The sequence below is a fragment of the Peromyscus californicus genome, unplaced genomic scaffold (genome assembly GCF_007827085.1).
Source record: "Peromyscus californicus insignis strain IS unplaced genomic scaffold, ASM782708v3 Scaffold_6__1_contigs__length_162567912, whole genome shotgun sequence".
NCBI lineage: Eukaryota > Metazoa > Chordata > Mammalia > Rodentia > Cricetidae > Peromyscus > Peromyscus californicus.
The window spans coordinates 102,166,696-102,191,062 of NW_026294584.1; the positions used below are offsets into that span (position 1 = coordinate 102,166,696).

Here is a 24,367-nt window from a genome sequence, read left to right on the forward strand (position 1 = left end):
CTCCTGAAGTGACCCAGTGCCTTGAGACTCTCTGTGAAGTTGGGGGTTACCAGAGTCTAGGAAGCTGTGGGAGAAGAGAGGTAACAGGTATGGGGAGCAGCTAGAGGAGAGGCTAACCCCTGAGGCTCTGGAGCATGGTGGGGTGACTGTGGGTGGGTGGCAGTTAACCAGATACCTCAGAATAGAGAGTAGAGAGGATTTGCAATGTTCCTAGCAAAGAAATGACAAACGTCTGAATGACGGATATGCCAGTCACTTTACTTGATTATCACACATCGGGTACAAGTACTGAAATGTCACACCAAGACCTATTAGTACAATTGTGTGTCAATTAAAAATAAGGATAGAAAATGAAGGCTCAGTGGGTAAGGGCGCTTGCCCCAGAGCTCGATGGCCTGACTTCAATGCTTGAGACCCACCTGGTGGTAGGAGAAAACCAACTCCACAGAACTGTCCACTGACCTCCACATGTGAGGCCACACACACACACACACACACACACAGACACACACATAAAAAGAAAAATATCTGAAAAGAAAATTTAAAGGATATTTTTGCAAAACTCAAAACAAAACAAGGTTTCTCCACTTTTAGGGAGCTGTTGACTCACAGCCTCAAGGCCAGGCAGGGTCTCTTTCCACCCAAGTGCTCACAGGACTGTGGGTTGTGGGCTCAATCGGAAGTGCTGTGGAGTACCGGGCACCTTCAGAGCCGTTCGGCCTAGTGTTCAAGACCCCTGACTAAAATACTTAGAAGTCCAGTTTGTCTTCACCACCATTTCCTGGAATTTAGTGCCGTGACTCGTATATATAAATACACATTTAGATAGTCATTCCTTTGATGAACTTCAATGGAGAGACCTTCACATGCCAGAGTGGGGCTTTCTGTGGAATTGCATGCGCATGCATGGCAGCTTATAAACTCACTGTTTACTCTGCACACTTTAGATTTTGTCTGACTCCCACACCCCTGAAGACGCTCAACTCCATTCACAATAACTCCTTCACTAGAATTATCCAACCTGTCTTTCCATGTCACCTTGAAAAGCACCACCAACTCTTGTGCTTATGGAGAACCTTAGTCTGAGGGAACAGCCGATGAGCATCTCTGTACATCAGCACCCAGTGACTTCATGCCCAGAGCATCTGTCTTGGGAGATGTCACAGCAGGAAGATTGAGGCTGCTTCTCACAGATGGCTCCACACTGCTGGGCAAGCTGGGGAGGGACGGGCAGGGCAGAGCTGATTAGCTGCTCTCCAGAGCATCTAGAGGCGAACCCTGGACACTTCTGTACAGAATGGGACAGATCGTCACCAACTATAACTGTTCTGCATCCTCCAGGAACTGAATGCCCAGTGGCAGACGTGGACAGTCAAGTGAGGTGTGAGCTATACATCTAACTGGTGTCGCAATACACACTTGGGGTTAACTTCAGAACTCAGCTAACCTGTAGTAGTCTGAGGTGACCAATATTAATGGATTGTCTGACTTCTAATTCCTTCCTTCATTCATTCATTCATTCAATCCACATTTGTGAATTTATCATAAAAATATGCATGATAGAAAGATATATAGTATAACTTTTACTATATATACATATGTATATATATATATATATATATAAAATATCATCTCAGCGATGGGGAGGAGATGGGGGTGGGGGATTTGTTGGCCAACCAGCCTAGTCTACCCAAAAAGAAGGTAGAAAGCGGTTGAGGAAGACACCAGACATTGACAACTGGCCTTTTCACACACACTCATGCTTATGTGTGCATGTACACACACGTACATGTATCTACACACAGGTACAGACACATGAACATGTACACACATATGTAGTATGTCAGTATACACACACATAGACACGAACAAACAAAAACATGGGGCCAGTGAGATGGCTTAGTGTGTAAAGGTGCTTGCTGCCCAGCTGAGCAAGCTGAGTTTGACCCCACAGGATAGAGAAAACCTTCTCCCTTAGGCTGTGCTCTGACCTCCACTTGTGCAGATGTGTCCATGGCCTAGGAAAACGCCTCTGCCTGCTTCCGGGAGGGCGACAGCACAGACAGTCTTAGTGCCCGGGACGTCCTCGCACCGTGATGAGAGTGGCTGGCGTAGAGACAGTAGCAGCTAACAGTAGACACCCCTTCTCATTTCAGGACCTGATTGAGGACTTGAAGTCGGAGCTGAGCAGCAACTTTGAGCAGGTGATTGTGGGGATGATGACGCCCACCGTGCTGTACGACGTGCAGGAGCTGCGGAGGGCTATGAAGGTCAGTGGTCCCTTTGCACCCTAATGTCCTCACTGCACGTGGTGATGTGCGTAAGCGTGCTTACGGCTCTAGCAGAGGACTGGAGTTGTCTTCCCAACACACATGTCGGGCAGGTCACAACCACCTGTAACACCAGCTCCAGGGATCTGACACCCACTTCTGGCCCCCTTGGGCACTGGACTCACAGGCACAGACCCACACGCATGCACGTAAAGTCAAACCTTAAAGTTAGAAACAATGAGACAAAAAAAAAAAACTATAGGCAAGTCCTTCTGAGAGGGGGCAGAATAGAGGATGAGACACGGGGTTTTCCCTCTTGACAACTTGAGGTGTACTTGGCAGTTGTAATTAAAAAATTGTTTCCCCCAAATTTGCTGAGTCGTTTGCTCCTTCCTGGGGCTGAATGAGGAGGGACTGGTCTGTGGCGCTGGTAGAACCCAGGTACCAGGCATGCACATGCACATCCATCCGCTATAGCTGACCTGGTTGGTAGCAAGTGAATCTGAGATGCCGGTATAGTTTCTTATCAATAAATACACCTTGTAGAAGGTTCTGGGCTAGGCCCCGGGAAAACAGGGAGGTAACCAAGTCTTTGCCAGGAAGTCTGACCTTCAGAGAAAGAGAACAGAGGTCAAGGAAAGAGCCGGACCACAGAAGGCAGAAACTGTGCCTAACCTGCTACGACCAGCAACAGATGGCGACCGACTGTACAAGTGTGTGTTATTATGAACAATGATTATGGTGAACACTCTGGGCTTGGGCAGGCCAGTTAAAAGTTAGCAGGCCCTGCTTCTGGACCCCAGTGGGCTGGCATTACACCCTGCAGCTTCATACCTGCATTCCTTCTGAGTGTGGGGCTCAAGTTTTTAATTTGTAATTTTAATTGTATCGTTTTATTTGTTCGACTGTGCATAACGATTGCACATTAACTTGACCCACTGGTTCATGCCATCCTCACCTCCGGCCTCACGTTTAGGGAGCTGGCACAGATGAGGGCTGTCTGATTGAGATCCTGGCTTCTCGTACCCCCGAGGAGATCCGTCGCATCAACCAGACCTACCAGCAGCGTAAGTAGCATCCTCCAAGCCCTGGCACAGGTTGCCTATGACTTGAAAACAAGACCAGTAACTATTATTTCTCAGCTATTAGATTATAGTGGAGTTTTCTTCCCTTTATTTTTACTTACTTTCCCTTAGGTGTCTGCCTTATGTATCACCCACCAGGGGCTAGGGATGGAGCCCCGGAGTCTCTCACAAGCTAGGCCATTGCTCTAGGCTCTAGCACGGAGCTGTACCCCAGCACTAACGTTCCCTATGTTTTCATATACAGTCTTTATCACTTCTATGGAGAAAACAGTCATGTAGTAGGGACTCTCGTTCAGGGTTCAGAGGCTGAACCTAAACCCTAGGAGTCTAGAGTTAGCCCCCAACCCTGACTTCTGCCCTACCCAGGATTTGGAGTTAGCTCTCTAACTCTGAAGGTTTTGGATTTAGCCCCATAACCCTGACCTCAGCCCTGGAGGTGATCACCACAGCCAGCAGAGTAAGGGGAGGCAAGAAGGCAATTTGGTTCAACACGACTAAGTAGCCAGTGTTCGATCAATCTTTGACCCTAAATAGTTTATTTTAGGCATATTTAAGCACAGCATAATTTGGTGAAAATTTTCCTGGTGATAACTAACCCAACCCTGTGTGCACAATAAGACTTAAGATATGACTACATTGAAACTCTTTGTAAAGTGCATGTGACATCTTCCATAAAGATGTGTTCTATAGATTGATTACATGTGACACCTCCCATAAAGATAAGTTCTATAGATTGACAAGCTCTCGATAAGGGTCGGGGGAGGATCGAGTATGGTCTTGTCCACACAGATAGTGTGAAGGTCACCAGGCTATTAACCACATCTGCTCCCAGCCTTCTGGGTAGATAACAGGTTGTACACCCCTTCCTTTGAAGGAGCAATCCTGTGTGTTTAACACTGTGTTCGCCCTGGTGTTATCTGTGAGTACAAGAACCTCCATGCCTACCACACAGTCCCACCTACAGTTTGGAGTTAACCCCTATCCCTGGCATCTGCCCCACAGTGGCTTTTGGTGGCTGTAGAGAGTGTCATTCTTCAAAGAGATCTGTCAGAACTTCTCTGGGGACCTCTGTCCTGTGACACTGGTAACCTTAGTTTCTGTACCAGGCTTTTTCTTTTAGGCCACCAACCAGCTCTTAAGTCATGACAGAGATTTCTTATTAGTTATGAATGCTCGTCCTAGCTTAGGCTCATTTCTGGCTAGCTCTTTTTCTTTAACTTAAGTTAACCTGTTTCTCTTCATCTATGTTTTGCCTCAGGGCTTTACCTTTCTTTCTGTATGTGCTACTCTATGTCTGCTGCCTGGCTGCTGCCTGGCTGGCTCTGGGCAGCTCCCTCTTTTTCCCCTCATTCTCTCTTCTTTCTTTCTAGGTTTCTCCTCCTATTTATTCTCTCTGCCCATCAGCCCTGCCTATCCCTCTACTGCCTGGCTATTGGCCAGTCAGCTTTTTATTAGACCAATCAGGTGCCTTAGGCAGGCAAGGTAAAACAAATGCAACACATCGTTACATAGTTAAACAAATGCAGCATAACCAAATGTAACACATCTTTGCATCGTTCACAAAGGCAGCAGAAACAAATGTAACACACCTTTACACAGTTAAAGTAATATTCCACAGCATAAACAAATGTAACACATCTTTTCATTGTTAACAAAGGCAGCAGAAACAAATGGAACACACCTTTACACAGTTAAAGTAATAATCGTTTAACAAAGGCAGCAGAAACAAATGGAACACACCTTTACACAGTAAAAGTAATATTCCACAGCATAAACAAATGTAACACATCTTTTCATTGGTAACAAAGGCAGCAGAAACAAATGGAACACACCTTTACACAATTAAAGTAATATTCCACAACAAGCTTCCATTCAGACACATACAGAGCAGAGTCTCAGAAGGAAACCAAGCAGGACTCTAGGCCCGTCTTCTTGGTCCCCATCATCTTAAAGAGACAGCCATAGCTCCTTCTGGGTCCATTTACGAGGTCATATATATTGTTTGTTTGTTGTTGCCATTTCTATGAGTTAATGAGCTTCATTAGAATTGCTTACAGGAGCATGGGTGAAGGGTTACCTACAGGAGCATGGGTACCTTACTGATAGTTACTGATGGTTACTGATGGTTCCACTAAAGGAATTGTCTCCCCGCCTCCCCAGCAACCATTACTTGCTTATAGACCCCTAGGGAGGGCTGGGGCCACACAGAGTTCAGATTTTGAAGACCTCACATGGAGTAGCACCTTGCTCTGAGCTGCTCCAGTGAGCAGGCTGGCTTGGAGGGACAGAGCTTGCTGGAGGGTGACAGCACTGGACAGGTCTCTGTTCTGATGTACCCATTTCCAATTTCTTGGTAGACTATGGAAGGAGCCTTGAAGAGGACATCTGCTCAGATACATCCTTCATGTTCCAGCGAGTACTGGTGTCCCTGACAGCGGTGCGTGGCTTCCTCGGTCCCAGCCTCTGATAGGGGATGCTGGGTTGATTGACACATGCACCCTCCTTTACCTGCCCTTCATCTTTTCAGCCTCCTAAACATGGGTCTTCCCCAGGTGTCATTCTCGGGCTGCTCTGTTCCTTTATGTTTCTCCTTCAGAGACCCTGGCTAGTCATGCATGCTCAAGCATTTCTTTTGCTTTAATTCACTGTTCACATGTCCCAAGTTTGTGCCAGCCACCCCTCTGTTACAAAGTGCACCGGATTACAAGGATATCGAGAGCTAACTTCCATGTGTTTTAGACGTTCATCTGGTGGCAGGGCTGGAGAGGTTAAGAGTACTTCTTGCTCTTGCAGAGGACCTGAGTTAAACCCCGCACTCACATTGGATGGCTCGCAATCACCTGTAACTCCAGATCCAGGAGACCTGATGCCCTCTTTTGGCCTCTATAGGCACCTGAACACACATACACAACACACACAACACATAACACACTTTTTAAAGAACAGCCTTCCAAACTGGAGGGCAGCGCCTATCACTCCTTAGTGTTCCTTCAGGGGTTCCCGTGGTCCTCCATGCCGGAGCTGGTGTATTTGGTGCTGGCATTGCATCAGCTCCCCAAGTTCCACCTCAGGTCCAGCATTCTCTTGATCAGTGGAGACTGGCTAGTTAAGAAGGCTGAGTCAGCTGGGTCAGTGCAGTGGTGGGAATCGGGGGAGGAGAGGAGGAAGCAGAGAGATGGTATTGCCTTTCTGCTGGAAGAGCCGATTTTGTGACATCAGGAGTCACGGTGGGGCTCACACTGCTGGGAACATCTCCAGGGCGTAGGTCCAAGCCCTGGTGACCTAAGACAGCGGTCCTAATTCTCTAACCTGAAGACCCAGCTTTTATTGCATCTTGTCTCCAGGCCTTCTGTCTTAAGAGCACTCTGGCATCTCCATGGGCACTTGCTTACTCTGGTCTGTTTCATTCTCAGGGAGGCAGGGATGAAGGGAATTACCTGGATGATGCGCTTATGAAGCAGGACGCCCAGGTTAGTAAATTAGTAGCAAATCCCTTCTTGTAGTTTCTTCTCTAAGACAGGCCTCACTTGGTTGGTGGGCAGCCTCTTCTACTTCAGGGTGTATTAGTCAGGCTGGGGTGTGTTATGGAAAAGACTCCCACAGACAATCCTTTATTAACAGGTTTCTTTTAGGGGTACCTGGGATGTGGGGTGGCTCTGGGCCATGTCTACACTCCTGGATTCTAGGTCTTCTCACACTGGGGCCACATGAGGATCCCAGAGACTCTCAATCTGTGTGTGTGTGTGTGTGTGTGTGTGTGTGTGTGTGTGTGTGTGTGTGTGTATGTGTGGTATGTGTGTGGTGGGTGTGTGTGTGTGTGTGTGTGTGTGTGTGTGTGTGTGTGTGTGTTGCCAGGGAATGGACCCAGGGCTTGGCCCATGCTATGCAAGTGCTCAGTGCTTGAGCTAAGTTCCCAGCCATTTCAGGCATCTTCTGAATGATATGGAGGGGAAGGAGATGCCTCTGTTTTTCACACTTCCCTAAAGAAAACATGAGGTAGGACCTGTAAATATATGTGACTCTCAAAAGAAGGCTACTGTCCCTGTCTGTCTGTCCTGACACCCTGCTGTCTGTCCTGACACCCTGCTGTCTGTCCTGACACCCTGATGTCTGTCTGTCCTGACACCCTGATGTCTGTCTGTCCTGACACCCTGATGTCTGTCTGTCCTGACACCCTGATGTCTTTCCTGACACTAATCCCTGTGGCCAGGTGACATAGTGACAGTAGCGTATAAGCAGTGGACCCTCAGTAAGAACCAAGCGCCCTCCCTGCACAGCTTTTCTTAGGCAAACCATTGAATCCTTACAACAACCTTAGGACTTTTACCCCATTTTACAGGTAAGGAAATTGAGGCTCTGGAGAAAGCTCTTTGCTTGAGTTCAGACCAAATAAATGGAGTATAATAGTTATGTTTCTATCTTAGTTAAGGTTATATTGCTGTGAAGAAATACTATGACCAAAAGTCAAGTTGGGGAGGAAAAAGTTCATTTGGCTTACACTTCCACATTGTAGTTCATCACTGAAGGAAGTCAAGACAGGAATTCAGGGCTGGCGAGATGGCTCAGAGGTTAAGAGCACTGACTGCTCTTGCAGAGGTCCTGAGTTCAATTCCCAGCAACCACATGGTGGCTCAAAACCATCTATAATGAGATCTGGTGCTCTCTTCTGACCTGCAGACACACATGCAGGCAGAACACTGTATATATAATAAATATTATTTTAAAAAAAGACAGGAATTCAAACACGGCAGGAACCTGGAGGCAGGAGCTGATGCAGAGGCCATGGAGGGGTGCTGCTGACTGACTTTGTCCGCACGGCTGGTTCAGTCCGCTTTCTTATAACACCCAGGACCACCAGCCCATGGGTGTCACTGCCCACAACGGGCTGGCCTTTTCACATGAATCATTAATCAAGAAAATACCCTACAAACTCGCCTACAGGTAATCCAAGGGAGGCATTTTCTCATTTGAGTCTAGCTGGTTTCACATTGACAAAAACCAAAACCAAACAACAACAACAACCAGGACCTGGAAGAACTGGGATTTATCTTAGTCCTTCCATTGTTAACTAACACCCAACTAAGCAGTGGAGTGATTCCACTTGGAGTGCAGGGTGTGAGCCACTATGGATCGTGCAGAAAAGAACCTGTCGCTTGCACTAAAAAGAAGGGAGTGTGTGTATCACTCAGCGCGGATTTCTCAGAGTCTCCAGGGCCGTATGACTGCTTATGTGCTAGTGCCAGAAATCTGGATCACATCTGCCTTCCTTTATTAACACAGTGGGATATTTGCCAGGGTCTTCTATAAAACAGAATCAACACACACACACACACACACACACACACACACACACACACACACACACACATACACACATACACATACACACACACACACACACACACACACACACACACACACACACACATACATCACAGAGAGACACAGAAACAGAGACTTGCAATAGTGTTATGTGTAAGCCGAAAAAGCACAGGGGGGAGCCTAGCAGCGAAGTCCACTCTAGTGTGTCACGGTTGTCTGCCCTTGTAGCTAACTGGGAACATGGCTCAACTGCTTGATGCTCACATTGTCATGAAGTTCCAAACTATGCAGACTGGCTCGAGGAAAGATCAAAATGGAAACTTTGAAGCCTGATTTCTGCTGAATGTATGTTGTTCCATGCCATTATGAGGTTAAAGTAGTTGAAGGACGGAGTGTGTGTGTGTGTGTGTGTGCGCGCGCGCGCACAGCATGTTTGCCTTTCCAACTAACAAAATAAAACCAAGCCATCTTGACTCTTAGAATTTCTAGAACTATTTGCCCAGGTACTGGCACATCTTTTCTGGTGTTTAAACTCATGCTTTGTTTGGCACTAGGACCTGTATGAGGCTGGAGAGAAGAGATGGGGGACAGATGAGGTGAAATTCCTGAGCATCCTCTGCTCCCGGAATCGGAACCATCTGCTGCATGGTGGGTACCTATCTCACTACCTCATTCAATTCTGCTGGAATGGTTGATAACCTTAAAATTTTGGAGTAATTTATTTTATTTTGTGCATATGAATGTTTTAACTGAGTATATGTCTATGAACCAAAGTGTATGTCTCATGTCCTTGGAGATTAGAAGAGGGTGCCAGATCCCCTGGAACTGGAGTTACAGACAATTGTGAGCCACTAAGTAGGTGCTGGGAAGGGACCTGAACCCAGGTCCTCTGTAAGAGCAGCAAGTGCTATTAACCACTGAGCCATCTTTCCAGCCCCTGATAACCTTTTAAAAGAAGAATATCTTTTATTTATTTTTTGATAATTCCAAACATGTATATAATGCGTCTTGATCATAGTGCTCCCCCAGTTCCTGATGACCTTTCCCCCACCATGACATAGAAAATAAACTAAACTGTTAGATTTTTACCGTGTAAATGTGGGAATCAAATTATATGAATGAAGGTTAATTTTGAATGATTAATTTGAGTAATTGACAGATGTACAACATGTTCGTAATAATTTAGCATTCCTTATCCCAGGAAACCAGCCTTCCCAGTTGGTCCCTTCTCTAGTGCAGCCCCAAGACATTCATTTCCCATTACTTACATAAGAAGGGAACCTTCACTGCCTGAGGAGCCAATTTAAGCAAATGTCAGTTGATATTTATTTCTATTGACACCACTGATAGATTTCTTCAGGGGTTATATTGAGTAAGATGAGTCGTGGGTAATTTCACTTTTTATTTCCTTTGTGTGATGCTCCTAATTTGCTTCTGGTAATTTCTAAACTTTGCAATGTGCTTTTAACTTCTTTGGGGGGAAAGAACACTGAACCATTATGGAATATTTGTTGTCAGGCTAAGTCTCCTTGTAGACAGCAGTAAGGACTCAGTAGGGCAGTTTGTCTTGTAGATGATCTCTGTAGACCTTCATGGGCATCATAATTTTATAAACCACCATCTCCCTGTCATAGGCATGACGTTTCAAAGCTTGTGGGGAATTTGAGGAGAATGGGATTGCTAAATTGAAAATACAACGTAACTGCGAAATTTGACACATTTACAAGTTGTAATTATTCTAGACACTCCTCAGTGGCAAAAATAATAATAATAAGCAATTATTCCTGTCCATAAATCATACACCACCATGAAACTTGGGGCTTTATGCCTTCTTTCATTGGCTCCCCTTGCCTGGTTACAAATGTGAGCTCCCTCTTGTGGCACTTCCCCACAACTGCAGGTCCTGGGACGCATTTACCTAGAATTTGTAATTCTAAGTATGCCTGTAGTTGGGCAGTTAAAAATTACTTGTTCATAACTTACCAAGAGACAATATTTTAAGCACCACTTAGGTAGTGTAAACTGAATAATCTTGTTACCAACAAACAGTAATGGCCAGAAGTAAAGGTGTGTTAATAATTTTTTGTCTGGAAGCATTCACTCCAGTTTACAGTGGAGTTCTGATTAGCATCTTTGATTCTGGACAAATATACACCCATGAAAAGGAAAACGGAAAGTACCAGTGGCTCCCCAGATTGGAGGGAGATCTGAACCCCTCCATGAGAACACAAATCAAGGTGCTTCTGGGGAGCTTCCTGGGAACAAACAAAAAGCTGGTTCCAGCATGCACCAGTAATCCTAGGCAGGAAAGACGGGAATGGGATGATCTCTGAGGCTTGCTGGCCAGCCAGTCTGGCTGATTGGTGAGCTCCAGATGCAGTGAGGACTGTCTCAAAAATAAATAAATAAATAAATAAATAAATAAATAAATAAATAAGGTGGTGGGCTGGGGGGTGGCTCAGTGGGAGGTGGGGCTGGAGGGGATGGGATGGCTCAGTGGGAGGTGGGGCTGGGGAGGGGATGGCTCAGTGGGAGGTGCTTGCTAGGCACGCATGAGGACCTGAGCTCAAAGCCCACACTCCCACATGAAAAAGCCAGGTACCGCCTCATGCGCCTGTAAGCCCAGTGTCGGAAGGCAGAGACAGGCAGATCCTAGGAGTTCACTGGCCAGCCAGCCTAGCTGAAATGGTGAGCTTCCAGTTCAGTGAGTGACCCTGTCTTAAAGCAGTGAGTATATGGGTGAGAGAGGAAGACACCTAGCATCCTTCTGTGGCTTTTGTGTGCATGAAAATACATACAGGCATAAGCAGTGGTAAGCACAATCAAAATTAATTAGTTAATTAAAATAAATTAAAAATAAGAAGACACCTGACACCAGCTTCTGGCTTCCACATGCTTGCACACACACACACACCCATTAGAACATAGCATACCACACCCCACACAGTTTGTTTCTTGAGATTGGATCTCACTGTGGAGCCCTGGCTGTCGTGAAACTCAACTCTATAGTCCAGGCTGGCCTCAAATTCACAGAGATCCTCCTGCCTCTGCCTCCCAAGTGCTAGGACCAAAGGTGTGCACCACCATGCCTGACCACACAAAGTAAGAAAAAGAAAGAAAACCATCTTCTTGGAGGACAGGTCACTCAGAGGGACCCTGCTGGGCCAGGGTTATGATTGTGAATTGCTGAACATTGGTATTCCTTGACTGATAACCTGTGAGAATGACATGGATGGAGGGGACAAGACAGTATGCCAACGAAGGCCACTAAGGAGATAAACAAAACAGATATATCTGTCCTAAGAGGTCTCTGGAAGAAGAGAGGAAAACATATTCATCATGTTCAAAAATCCTTGGCAAAAAACAAGAAAAAATTAATTATGTGAAAAATCTATTAAAAGAAGCAACCGGCTGTTACCAGATGTGACTCAGTTCTGAGGAGGCTGAATTGTTCTTGTCTTAATGAGCCAAATGGAAGAGGAGGACATAGGTGACATGCAAGGCTGACATTTCAAAATGATGGGGTCTCATGTAGTCCTGGCTGTCCTTGAACTCAAGGTGTGACTGAGGGACTGCCCATCCTCCCTCCACCTGCCAAGTACTGGGATTACAGGTGTGAGCTACCCGACCCAGTCTGCTGAAGCAGGAAGAAGGCAGGTGTGTACCCAAAGACTCTCCACTTGATCTGGGGAAGAGTGCCCAACATTCTCCAGGGATTGCATTCTTCCTCCAGGATGGGCCCAGTTCACCAGGCCACATCCTGCCTGGGTCCTCACCCACGGTACTAATTGGTCTCCTCTTGAAATATGCCAAAAAATTAAGTAGCATAAGCTTTTAATATGTGTTCATTCTCTCCATAAATTTTAGTTTCCTGTATTTAAATTTTTATTACATTTATTTATGTGTTATTTATTTAGAGAGAGTGTATGTATGTATGTGCGTGCATGTGTGTGTGTGTTATATGTGTGTGTACCTGCATGCATGAGTACATGTATACGGGTATGCAGATGCCACAGATCACATGTGGAGGTCAGAGGACAGGTCTCTTCTTCCACCATGTGGGTTCCAGGGAATTCAGGTCACCAGGCTTGGCTGCAAGTACCTTTAGCAGACGAGTCGTCACACCAGCCCAGTTTTCTAAATCACACTATCTTGTTATTGATTGTAGTGTTCGATGAGTACAAAAGGATCTCACAGAAGGACATTGAACAGAGCATAAAATCGGAAACATCTGGTAGCTTTGAAGACGCCCTGTTGGCTATAGGTAAGCTGGTGTGCCACCGAGCTAATTCTGGTGATGTTCCTCCTTAGTATCCAGATGTTGTCATGGAGATGTAGAACTGTGTTTTTCTGAAATTAAAGTTGTTTCGATCACTCAGGGTAAATTCTAGAATTTCAAAAAATGGATTGGCCAGTCTGGTCTGGAACTCCTGGATTAATGTGATCTTCTCACCTCAATCCCCAAATACCTGACCCACAGCCATGTGCCACCATATCCAGATGATTTTCCAGAACTGTTACTGTTTTTTTTGTTTTTTTTTTTTTTTTTTTTTTTTTTGTTTTTTTTTTTTGGTTTTTCGAGACAGGGTTTCTCTGTGTTGCTTTGCGCCTTTCCTGGAACTCGCTTTGGAGACCAGGCTGGCCTCGAACTCACAGAGATCCGCCTGGCTCTGCCTCCCGAGTGCTGGGATTAAAGGCGTGCGCCACCACCGCCCGGCCTGTTACTGTTTTTTATTTTGTTTTGTTTTTAAATAATTTTTCTGTGCGTGAGTATTTTGCTTGCCGATATGTCTGTGTGCCACATGTATGCAATGCCTACGGAGCCCAGAAGAGGGTGCTGGATCCCCTGAAACAGGAGTTACAGAGTGTTGTGAGCCACCACATGGGTGCTGAGAACCCAACTCAGGTCCATTGCAAGAGCAGCCTGTAGTGGTATTGTGTTCCCCAAAATATTATGCACCCTAATAAACTTTTCTGGGGTCAGAGAATAGAACAGCCACAATATTAAACATAGAGGATAGGCAGTGGTAGCACACGCCTTTAATCCTAGCATTCCAGAGGCAGAAATCCCTTTGGATCTCTGTGAGTTCAAGGCCACATTGGAAACAGCCGTGCATGGTAACACAGGCCTTTAATCCTAGCATTCCAGAGGCAGAGATCCATCTGGATCTCTGTGAGTTCAAGGCCACATTGGAAACAGCCATGCATGGTAACACAGACCTTTAATCCTAGCATTCCAGAAGCAGAGATCAGTCTGGATCTCTGTGAGTTCAAGGAAACAGCCAGGCATGGTGACACACGCCTTTAATCCCAGGGAGTGATGACAGATAGCAGAAAGGTATATAAGGCGTGAAGACCAGGAACTGGAAGCATTTGGCTGGTTAAGCTTTTAGGCTTCTAGCAGCAGTTCAGCTGAGATCCGTTCGGATATGAGGACTCAGAAGCTTCCAGTCTGAGGAAACAGGATCAGCTGAGGAACTGGCAAGGTGAGGTAGCTGTGGCTTGTTCTGCTTCTCTGATCTTCCAGCATTCACCCCAATAACTGGCCTCAGGTTTGATTTTATTAATAAGAACTTTTAAGATTCCTGCTACAGCAGCCAGTGCTCTTGACCACTGAGCCATCTCTCTAGCCCCAGACTTTTCTTTTTCTAGATAGTCTCATTCACTAGCCAAGGCTGGTCTTGAACTTATAGCAATCCTCCTATCCTGGCTAGGAGTGCTAGGATAAGAGACATGAGCAGCCCCATCTGGCTGTTCTACAACTTTAAACAAGAAATATTTGCAAAGCTAGACATGGTGCACACCTGTAATTACAGCACTTGGGAGGTACAGGTAGCCATGAGGATCGGGAGTTCAAGAGCATCCTCAGCTGCAAAGTGAGTTCAAGACCAGCCTGGGCTGTGTGAGAACATGACTGAAAAAAGCAAAGCAGAAAGAACTATGTTGTATGACCTGCCTGCTCTTGTGCCAGAGGACTTGTGTTTTTTGTTGTGTTTCGGTCTTTGGCACTTTTCTCTCTCACTATAGGAGAAAGATAATGCCATGCTAGTGCATCCGACAAGTCAGCGGGTGGTAGGGTTAATAACTGATTTTTAAGGTTTTTTTATTGTATGGGTATTTTGCCTGCATGTATGTCTGTGTATCATGTGCATGTCTTGCACCCTCAGAGGTCAAAAGAGGGTGTCAGATCCTTTGAAACTGGGCTTACAGGCAGTTGGAAGCAATCATGTGAGTGCTGGGAATTGAACCCTAGTCCTCTGCAAGAACAAATACTCTTAACCCCTGAGCTGTCTCTCCAGCCCCCTCACAACTATTTTGTACAGCAGATGTAATAATCATTTTGGAACTACATGCCACCCTCGCTTTGATGGCCCTCATTAATGACTTCCCCAGGAACTTGAGAAGCCGAGGATCCTTCCTGTCTGTATGAGGGGCCTGGAGTGCAGACTATGTTCAGGAAGTGCTGCTTGGCTTAAATGGGTCTCGCAAAGCAAGCAGGAAATATTTCTTGAGACTTCGTAGAAACAGAATAACTGTCAGTTTTCTTTGTTCTTGGATTTTTTTTTCTGTAATCTTTTCATTCTTCTTTTTATGAAAATAGAGATAATTTCTTAAGAGCAGGGAAGCACTCCTGAGAATGGGAGTGGCCTGGTGGGCAGGGGCGTGGCCTGTGCTCACTTCCTGTTGTTCATTTTCTCCACAGTGAAGTGTATGAGGAACAAACCTGCGTATTTTGCTGAACGGCTTTATAAATCCATGAAGGTAAATGGCTTCGCTTTTATCACTCGAAAGAATGTGGCATATTTCTATCCACCTTCTTGGGTTTGCCACCCGAATTCCACCCTGGAACAGCCAACTCGACTCCATGTTGTATCCCTCCCTAAATACTGCTGCTGTTCATGCTGAGTGCTGTTCTCTGTGTACTTGTGATGTACGGAGCCCTGTTCCCGGGGCCTTACATGTATGGATTAATTTATCCCCCTAAGAGAAGCAGGGGCACAAACTGTCCTGTTTCACAAGGGGAGAAACTGAGGCATACAGAGTATACAAGTTTGTTTGCACTGTTCATGGAGGAGGAAGTGCCCCAAGGAGGCAAACTCAAGCTTCAGAGCCAGGTTCCCAGAACTGTGTTGGGCCCTGTGTATACAGCCCTGCGGGGAACCCCAAGGGGGACAGGAAACCAGGAAGCCAAGTGCTTGGGTTTTCTTGTTGTTCTTCAGAGACAAGTTCTCATGTAGCCCAGGCTGGCCTAGAATTCTCTTTTTCGCTGAGGATGGCCTTGGACTCCTGATCATCTTGCCTCAGCCTTCCAAGTGCTGGGATCACAGGCCTGTACCATCTTACCCAGTGGGGAGTCTTTGCTCTTAAAAAATATCTGTCCTCAGAGAAAATAAAACATGCAGAAAACATGATAAGACGGAATGGAAGCCAGCAATTCAACACCCACTATTATAGGAGTACAAAGGACAGAGTATAGTTTCTCAATATTCTTGAGGGAGGATTTGAAAAGAACATACAAGGAAATTGGAGCCAGGCATGCTGACACACACCTGAAATTCTAGCTCTTGGGAGGCTGAAAAAGAAGGATTGCTTAGTTTGAGGCCAGCCTGGGCTCTATGGCAAGGTCTTGTCCTAGTAATAAAAGAGAGAGGAAGGAAGGAAGGAAGGAAGGAAGGAAGGAAGGAAGGAAGGAAGGAAGGAAGGAAGGAAGGAAGGAAAGGAAAGGAAGAAAACAAAACCAGCTTGTTCTGTTTAAGCAGAACCTTGAGGGAAGCTTTCCAGAGGGCAGGGTGGGGGTGGGGGATAGTAAATGACACAGGGCTGTTGAACAGCACAGAGTCTGTCTTTGGAAAGGCTCAGCCATGTCTTCAGGTCAATGCACAGAGTGTTGGAAAGGTGGGCCGTGTCAAGCCTTGCATCCCAAATTAAGGCATGAGGATGCTCCTCGGGCCTCCCAGGTCATAGAGCAAAGGATGCTGTGGTGGAGTCTCTGTTGCCTTGTCTTGCCTTGCTGGACCACGAAGAGTATCACCTGATGCAAGGTCTGGCTCCCTTCCTCAGGGCTTAGGCACTGATGACAGCACCCTCATCAGAGTGATGGTTTCTCGAGCAGAGATTGACATGCTGGACATCCGGGCAAACTTCAAGAGGCTCTATGGAAAGTCTCTGTACTCTTTCATCAAGGTAGGACACCACAGGGAACACAGGGCTGGCCTGGGTGGGCAGCAGCACTGGTTTCCTCCTCCTCCTCAGCATGTCATTTCCAACGAAGATGGCCCTCTGCCTCAGGGATTCCAGGGTCCTTCCTTTCTCACGGTGTACAAGCTTGAAAAGTTTACCTTCTAAATACAGTAATAAGTTCATGTTGGCCTCAAACGAGCATGAAAATTCCGGGGCAGTGACTCAGTACTGCTTTTATCCAAAGCATGTGTAGTATAACAAGCCCTAACATTTTAAGTGACTGACCTGTTCAAGTGAACACAGACTATGGAGAGGAAGCGTCACCCCTGACCTCAGTCTCAAACATCTTTCTACCAAAAGGTTGAATACCAGGGGCTGGAGTGCTTAGCAGTTAAGAGAACTGACTGCTCTTTCTAGGGACCTCATTTCCATTCCCAGCACCCACGTGACAGCTCACAACCACCTGTAACTCCAGTTCTAGGAATCTAACAGCCTCTTCTGGCCTCCATGGGTGCTGCATACATGTAGTGCACAGACATGTATATATACATACATATACATGTAGCTAGAGTTTTCCTGCCTGGCCCATGGTCAGGGCAAATCTCTCACCCGCCAGCCCCACAGCCGCTCAAACCCGACCAAGTAAACACAGACACTTATATTGGTTACAAACTGTATGGCCGTGGCAGGCTTCTTGCTAACTGTTCTTACAGCTTAAATTAATCCATTTCTATTCATCTATACCTTGCCATGTGGCTTGTGGCTTACCGGTACTTTACATCTTCCTTGTCCTGATGGCGGCTGGCAGTGTCTCTCTGACTCAGCCTTCCACTTCCCAGTTTTTTCTCCTCCTTGTCCTGCCTATACTTCCTGCCTGGCCACTGACCAATCAGTGATTTATTTATTGACCAATCAGCAACACATTTGACATACAGACCATCTCACAGCATATACATATATATATATATATGCAAAATGCCCAAACACAGAAAATAAAAAATAAAGGAACAAAATGTGTTAGCAATAACCTCACATAATTTATTCCAGTATTTGATATTGCAAACTTTAGGGTCTTTGAGATATGTAAGAGCTGTGTCTGTAACTAGTATACACCCCATTATTTGAGCTCTCAATGGCTCTTATTATTTCTCTGTTTCTTCCCTCCAAGATCTGTCACGTGCCTTCCATCAAGGCGCCCAATAGATGGGGAAACAAATTGGACAGAAGTTGTGTGCTACCATTTACTTTCTATTGCTGGGGTAAATGCCATGCCAGGAGCAACTTAGGGAAAACATAGTTTACTTTGGTTTATAGTTCCAGAGGAGGGAAGGCATGGCGGTCGGCCAAAGGAGCAGGAAGCTGGCCGGTCCCATTTGATGTGAACACAGGAAGCAGAGTACACAGCAAATGGAGCAAGGCTAGAAAACCTCCAGGCCTGCCCTTAGTGACGCACTTCCTCCAGCAAGGCCGCACCTCCTGAAGGTTCCATAACCTCTCAAACAGTGCCATCAAAAACTTGGGGACCAAGTTTTTAAACACATGAGCCTATGGGAGACGTTTCTTATTAAATAACCTACCACAAATTCCTGTAATCTACATGTTTCTTCCACATGGTGCTTTTCCGAAGAGGCTACCTGTCAGGAATGGGCAGGTCCTCACAGCTGTTCACCTGTTCTCATGTGAATACCTTCTTCACAGCACTGAGTTCTTTGACCTGTGAGGCCGACAGTAGCTGTTCCCTAGGGTGAATACTTCTTTCTCCTTAGATCCTTGCATACAGTAATTGCAGTCGCTCATGGTTCCTCATTCTTCCTCCAAAGATCAAAATTTTATAAGCGTACACACACACACACACACACACACACACACACACACACTGAGAATTGAACTCAGGGCTCCAAGTTCTGTACCACTGAACTACATTCTCAACCCTTAATGAATACTTTTAAAAGCACAGCTTCCTCACCTGCCTGGTAATGGCGGCAGAAGAAGCTGCGCCTGGAATCCTTTGCAGGGCCAGCAGGGTCTGCTGGAAATGTGAGAAAGCACCCCCTCCGGACAGTCAGGAGTTCCGAGATGGTGTGGGTGTGGTGAACACTGACTCACCCCTCCTAACCCCTCATTAACTCCTTTGCTTCTTTGAGAAGCCTGGAGAGTCTCATAAACATGAAGCTGAGACTAATTTCCAAGAAGCTTGGGTTGCTTACAACAAACTTCTCATCAAGATTTGACCTGTGAATTAAATACCCTACAAAGTAGGGAATACACGGACCGTTTGAGGGCTGCCATTAAGAAGCAAGAGTGTCAGGCATGGAGACATGGGGCTGGGGGTGGATGGCTCAGTGGGCAAAATGCTTGCCATATAAGCTTGAGGACATGAGTTTGGTTCCCAGGTACCCCATAAAAGGAGTAACAGCAAGCAGGCAAAGGCAGAGACCCCGGGATCCATGAGACTCACCCGTTAGCTAGTCTTGCCCAGTTGGTGAGCTCCTGGTTCAGTGAGATAGATACCTTGTCTCAATAATGTGTAGAGTGATAAGAGAAGACAGACATCTAGTGTCAGCCTCTAGCTTATCACACACACACACACACACACACACACACACACACACACACACACACACAGCAGGCAGTGGGGATTGAGAGAATAAATTGTCACAAAGCTTTGGAACACCTGCCTGTGTTGGCTAGTTGTCAACTTGACATAAGCTGGAGTCATCTGAGAACAGGAAACCTCAGCTGAGAAAATCCCCTACCAGATTGACCTGTAGGCAAGTAAGCCTGTGGGGCATTTTCTTCAATGATGATTGATGGCGGAGGCCCAGTCCACTGTGAGCAGTGCCACCCCTGGGCAGGTGGTTCTGGGTCCTGGGGTGTATAAGAAAGCAAGGTTTAGCCAGCCAGTCAGTAAGGGAGCAAGTCAGTAAGCAACACTCCTCCATGGCTTCTACTTCAGTTCCCGCCTCCAGGTTCCTGCCTTGAGTTCTGCCTTGGCTTCCCTTATTGAACTGTGACCTGGGGTAGGTAAGCCAAACAGACCCTTTCATCCCCAAGTTGCTTTATCATAGCAGCAGAAACCTAACTGGGACAGCTCCATAAGAAGACAATGGTAACAATGCTATGCCAGTAAGCAATTTTAGTACATACTTATTATTTCACAGATCAATGAGACAAATTATAATATATTACTATTCATTTTGACAGATATTAAAATTTGAACTCTTAAAGTTCCATCTGTTTTAGTGCCCATTAAGAAGTAACCCAAACTGATTTATTGGGCTTAGGGTATTGTTACTTAGTGTATACACCAGGCCCTGGGTTCAGTCCCAGTGCCAAAAATATAAATAAATAAATAATAAGGAAAAACTATAATGTATTTATTAGGTCATAAACATTTCCATACAGAAATTATAGTACCTCTCTGGAAGGTTATTTTGCAACTCATATGAAGAGTATTAGAAAAATTCGCGATATTAATCTAGTAATTTTCATTTTATGAAAATGTATTCAAAGCAAATTATGAGGAAAATTCATAAAAACTCAACTGCAAGGTGCTTTATTCAACAAAGTTTGCTATATAGTGAAACATCAAAGATCACATAAACATCAGACAATGGGAAGGGAAATGTTCTGTAATCATTAAATAATACTGTAATGAGAAAAACAGGATGCAGAGGTTGGTGTATATGGTTCATTGGTAGAGCACTTGCCTACACTTGCCTAGCATGATGGTCATGGGTTTGGTCCCTGGCACCACCAAAAATAAAAAGAGCAAAATGAGGGCATAGACGATTACTGTACTGCAGTCTCATCACATAGGGATCTGCATGCAAAGAGAAAAGACTAGGGGACAGGAACATGTCAGAATGTTAACAACAGTGATCTATAGGTCATGGGATTATGGGTCTTCCTATGCTTTTTTAAAAGTATTTTTTTAAATATAGAACAAGTATTACTTTAAAAAGATTATTATTTTTGTATATCTATGTATATGTGTGTAAATGTGTATGTATATATGTGCCTCATGTGTGCAGTGCCCAAGGAGACTAGAAGAAGGTGCCAGATTGCCCAGGACCTGTACTTATAGGCAACTGGGAGCACCAAAAATCAAACTCAGGTTCTCTGTGAGAGCAAAGAGTGCTCTTAGTGTCCAAGCCATCTCTCCAGCCCAAAGCATTACTTTTGTAATAAAAAAAATTTTTGAGAACCTGAGAAAAATCTAGCCATGCTTGCAAAATGAACTTAGGTGATTTTGAACTGTGTAACTGTCTAAGAATCTCTTAACTGTGGGTAATCGTGATCTCCTTTCTCCCAGGGCGACACTTCCGGAGACTACAGGAAGGTTCTCCTCATTCTCTGCGGAGGAGACGATTAAAACAAGACCCAGGACTGAAGGATTCTCAACACTGATTTTTTTTTTAACTTCATTTTTCTGCTCTGCTATTAACATTATCTCAAATGCTTATTTCCAATTAAAACGCCTCCAGTTGCCTCCTATGATCCAGACTATGTTATTATCATCTATAATTAGTCATTTTGATGCCTTAAACCTGTACTTTCAAAGCTTTTAAGATCTAAATGGAGATTTAGAATTAGAAATTAGAATGTGCTCCACGTCTGTAGCTGATTATTTCCCCATTTGTGTTTTTGCAGAGATTGAATGCACTAAATCCTTTTGGATTTTCTTTTCAGTAAGAATTTTACAGGACAGAAGCAGTTCTCTCCCCTGGGCAGCCAGTCATTTCTTCATGTGGGACCCAGGGCATCTGTTACTGAGAATTTCCATCCGGTTTCCTGTTTTACACAGTTGTGGATTGAAGTTCTCATGAGCCTCCTTTCTTTGGCTTTGTCTATCATGTTAGCTGATAGTGTGTTTGGTGTGGCAGGATTCATCTCCTCCTGCACTGAGACCACTTTCTCCCCAAGAAGTGCAGCAAAGTTACCAACTCATTAAACAAATTCAATTTCAAGTGTGGTTAAACAGAGCCCATGTGTCTGGTTGCCACTCATGCTGAGCATTCCGAAGTCAAAATGCTAAGACTGTCCTAATCTTGCCCGAAAGTGATGGGAAAGAGCAAGGTTTGTCTGAGGTTCTTCTGGTATGTGATGCTCTGGGTTGTGGCCAACCTAAGAGATTTTTTTTTTCTGTTAAAAATAGTCTCTTTAGATTGTTGATTTGATTCCCACTGTGCCTTTTTGATTTTACAGTCATCCAGAAATGGTGCTTTGCATGTAATCATGGAGTTTGGTTTGTATACAACGTGAGAAATTTTTAATTAAAAATGGTGACTTTAAAGGGATGTGTATTCTTTGTTTGGTTTTTCTATGTCAGAGATTTTTTTTTTCAATCCAGAACCATGGAAGGAACTATTCTGAAGGAATTGTGATACTAAGCTTCAACATAAAAAAAAAATGGCTCATTAATCATATGTTAGCCTGCTTCTATAAGACGAATGTTTACATTAGTGAGGTGGAGGCAGGAGGATCAGAACTTCAGACTCTCCCGGCTACATAGCCAGTGTGAGGCCAGCCTGAGCACATGAGTCCCTGTCTCAAAAAAGCAAAACAAGGGCCGGGGAGATGGCTCAGTGAGTAAGATGCTTGCTGCTCAAGCATGAGGAGCCGCGTTTGGGTCCCTGGCACCAGTGGGAAGCCAAGCACAGCCAGTGAGTGTATTCATGTAACCCCAAAGCTGGGATGTGGAGAGGAGCAGATCCCAGGGTTCGGTGGCCAGCCCTTATAGCTGAATCAATGAACTTCAGTTCAGTGGAAGACCCTGTCTCTGATGAGGATGAGAAGGAGGATATAGAGAGTAAGACACTGATAGCAACTTCTGGTTTCTACGTTGGCACACTCAGACACTCTCAAGTACACACACACCCAAATAAGTAAGATGACATTGAGATGGCTCAGTGGGTAAAGGCCCTTGCTGCCAAGCCTGACGACCTGAGTTCAATCCCCAGGGCCCACAGGGTGGAGAGAACAAGGGATGACACCCCTCTCTCACACCAAAACAAAGTAACAAACACAAAACAACAAAATCATTAACATTTGTGTGTGCCAAACACTCCTCAGTGATATTAAATAACATGGTAGCTTGCTCTCTGAAAATGAGTGACATTCTGCTCTACTCAGTGGAGCGTTTATAGTAAATGTTACATATAAAGCCAAAAATGTAGCTCGGTGGGATAGAGTCATACCTTGCTTTTCTTAGCACCACAAAGGACAAAAGTTACAGGTGTACAAAGGACACACACACACACACACACACACACACACACACACCCCTTTGTTCCTGCTGCAGCGGGACCGCACTTGGGTGTGGGCATCATCGACAACATGCCGATGTGACTAGTCATTCCAATTAACACAGATTCAGGAATCGACGCTGCCACTTCAGGGCTGTGGAATCTCTACTCCAGCTTCATTATGTTTTTGGAAGCATTATGAGGTTCTTTGTTTTGGTTTTAGTAGATGTTTTACCTTTAAATGATGCCTTAGCTAGAATTTTAAAAATTTCAGAAGTTGGGATAGTGTTTTGTGGCTGAGTGCAGGTGTAAATTCAGAGGGAGGGTAGAAAGTCACAATTTTTTTGTTTATGATTAGCTTTTCAGAAGTCCTACTGTGTAGCTCCTTAAGATCCCAAAACAATGTTATTTCAGTCACCAACATAATGAGTCAAAATTCCAAGTGTGATTTGAGACTTCTTCCCTCGGTCAGTTCTGGCCTGTTGCCACCAGGCATCTCTTCTTTCTCCATCCTTCCTGCTTGGGTCATAGCAGCATGGAGAAGAGCAGAGGGAATTAGGTACGTTCTTGCCTGACTGCCATTGCTCTGTGGGTGTCCTGTGTAACTGTGGCAGGTTCTTAAGGACATTCCCGTGAGTCCCCTCAGTAATACCATCACCAGGGAACCATTTACCTGAGGTTCCTTAGGCAAGACCAATATGGTTGTTTTACCTTTTAAGAATTTAGTGACACTTGAGGTCACCATGTTGTAGTCTTACACCAAGGCCTCTTCGCACAATATTTAAGATGGCCCCATGCACACGTTTTGCGTTTTGTGCATGCAGTGTATTCCCTTGCAACCGCTATTCTCTTGCTCCAACATCTACTTCAGCCTTCCTCAGCTAAGTGCCCTCAGAATTTCTCAGGGATGACTCGAATACAAATCCTCAGTGGCCTGCCTAAAAGGAGTGGTGCATTGACGCAGTCAGTTCTGGGGAAATTTTGGCAAGAGTTCATAAAGTTGAAAATTTCCGAGAAAATCTATTTTCGGGGATCTGCTTGATGAAGCTTTTATGCGTAATGTTCATATCTGTTCTGAAGGAGCATTAAAGTAGAAATAACTGAAGCCCCTCAGTGAGGAAGTAGGTAAATCACCGGTCTTACAATGAGTGGTGACAATAACTAAAGATTAGTCCAAAGTATAGCTTTAAGAGAGGAGAAAAGTTCTGAATCATAGGTTTGGGAAGGTCTGATTCCATTTAAATTATATGTCTGAATGTGC

General features: G+C 45.1%; 1 protein-coding gene across 4 annotated transcripts in view; it reads left to right on the forward strand.

Annotated features, from left to right (window-relative positions):
* Positions 1-22,158, forward strand: part of Anxa4 (annexin A4) — a 113,930-nt gene extending 91,772 nt beyond the window's left edge. For all 4 annotated transcript variants that reach the window (XM_052719355.1, XM_052719354.1, XM_052719356.1 and 1 more), the window contains 9 exons: positions 2,157-2,270; positions 3,247-3,337; positions 5,713-5,792; positions 6,769-6,825; positions 9,232-9,325; positions 12,846-12,941; positions 15,381-15,439; positions 16,739-16,861; positions 21,174-22,158. In XM_052719355.1, coding sequence (XP_052575315.1) covers positions 2,157-2,270; positions 3,247-3,337; positions 5,713-5,792; positions 6,769-6,825; positions 9,232-9,325; positions 12,846-12,941; positions 15,381-15,439; positions 16,739-16,861; positions 21,174-21,233 — 774 coding nt within the window. In that variant the 3' untranslated portion in view covers positions 21,234-22,158. The remainder of the gene's footprint in view (positions 1-2,156; positions 2,271-3,246; positions 3,338-5,712; positions 5,793-6,768; positions 6,826-9,231; positions 9,326-12,845; positions 12,942-15,380; positions 15,440-16,738; positions 16,862-21,173) is intronic.
* Positions 22,159-24,367: the final 2,209 nt, after the last annotated feature.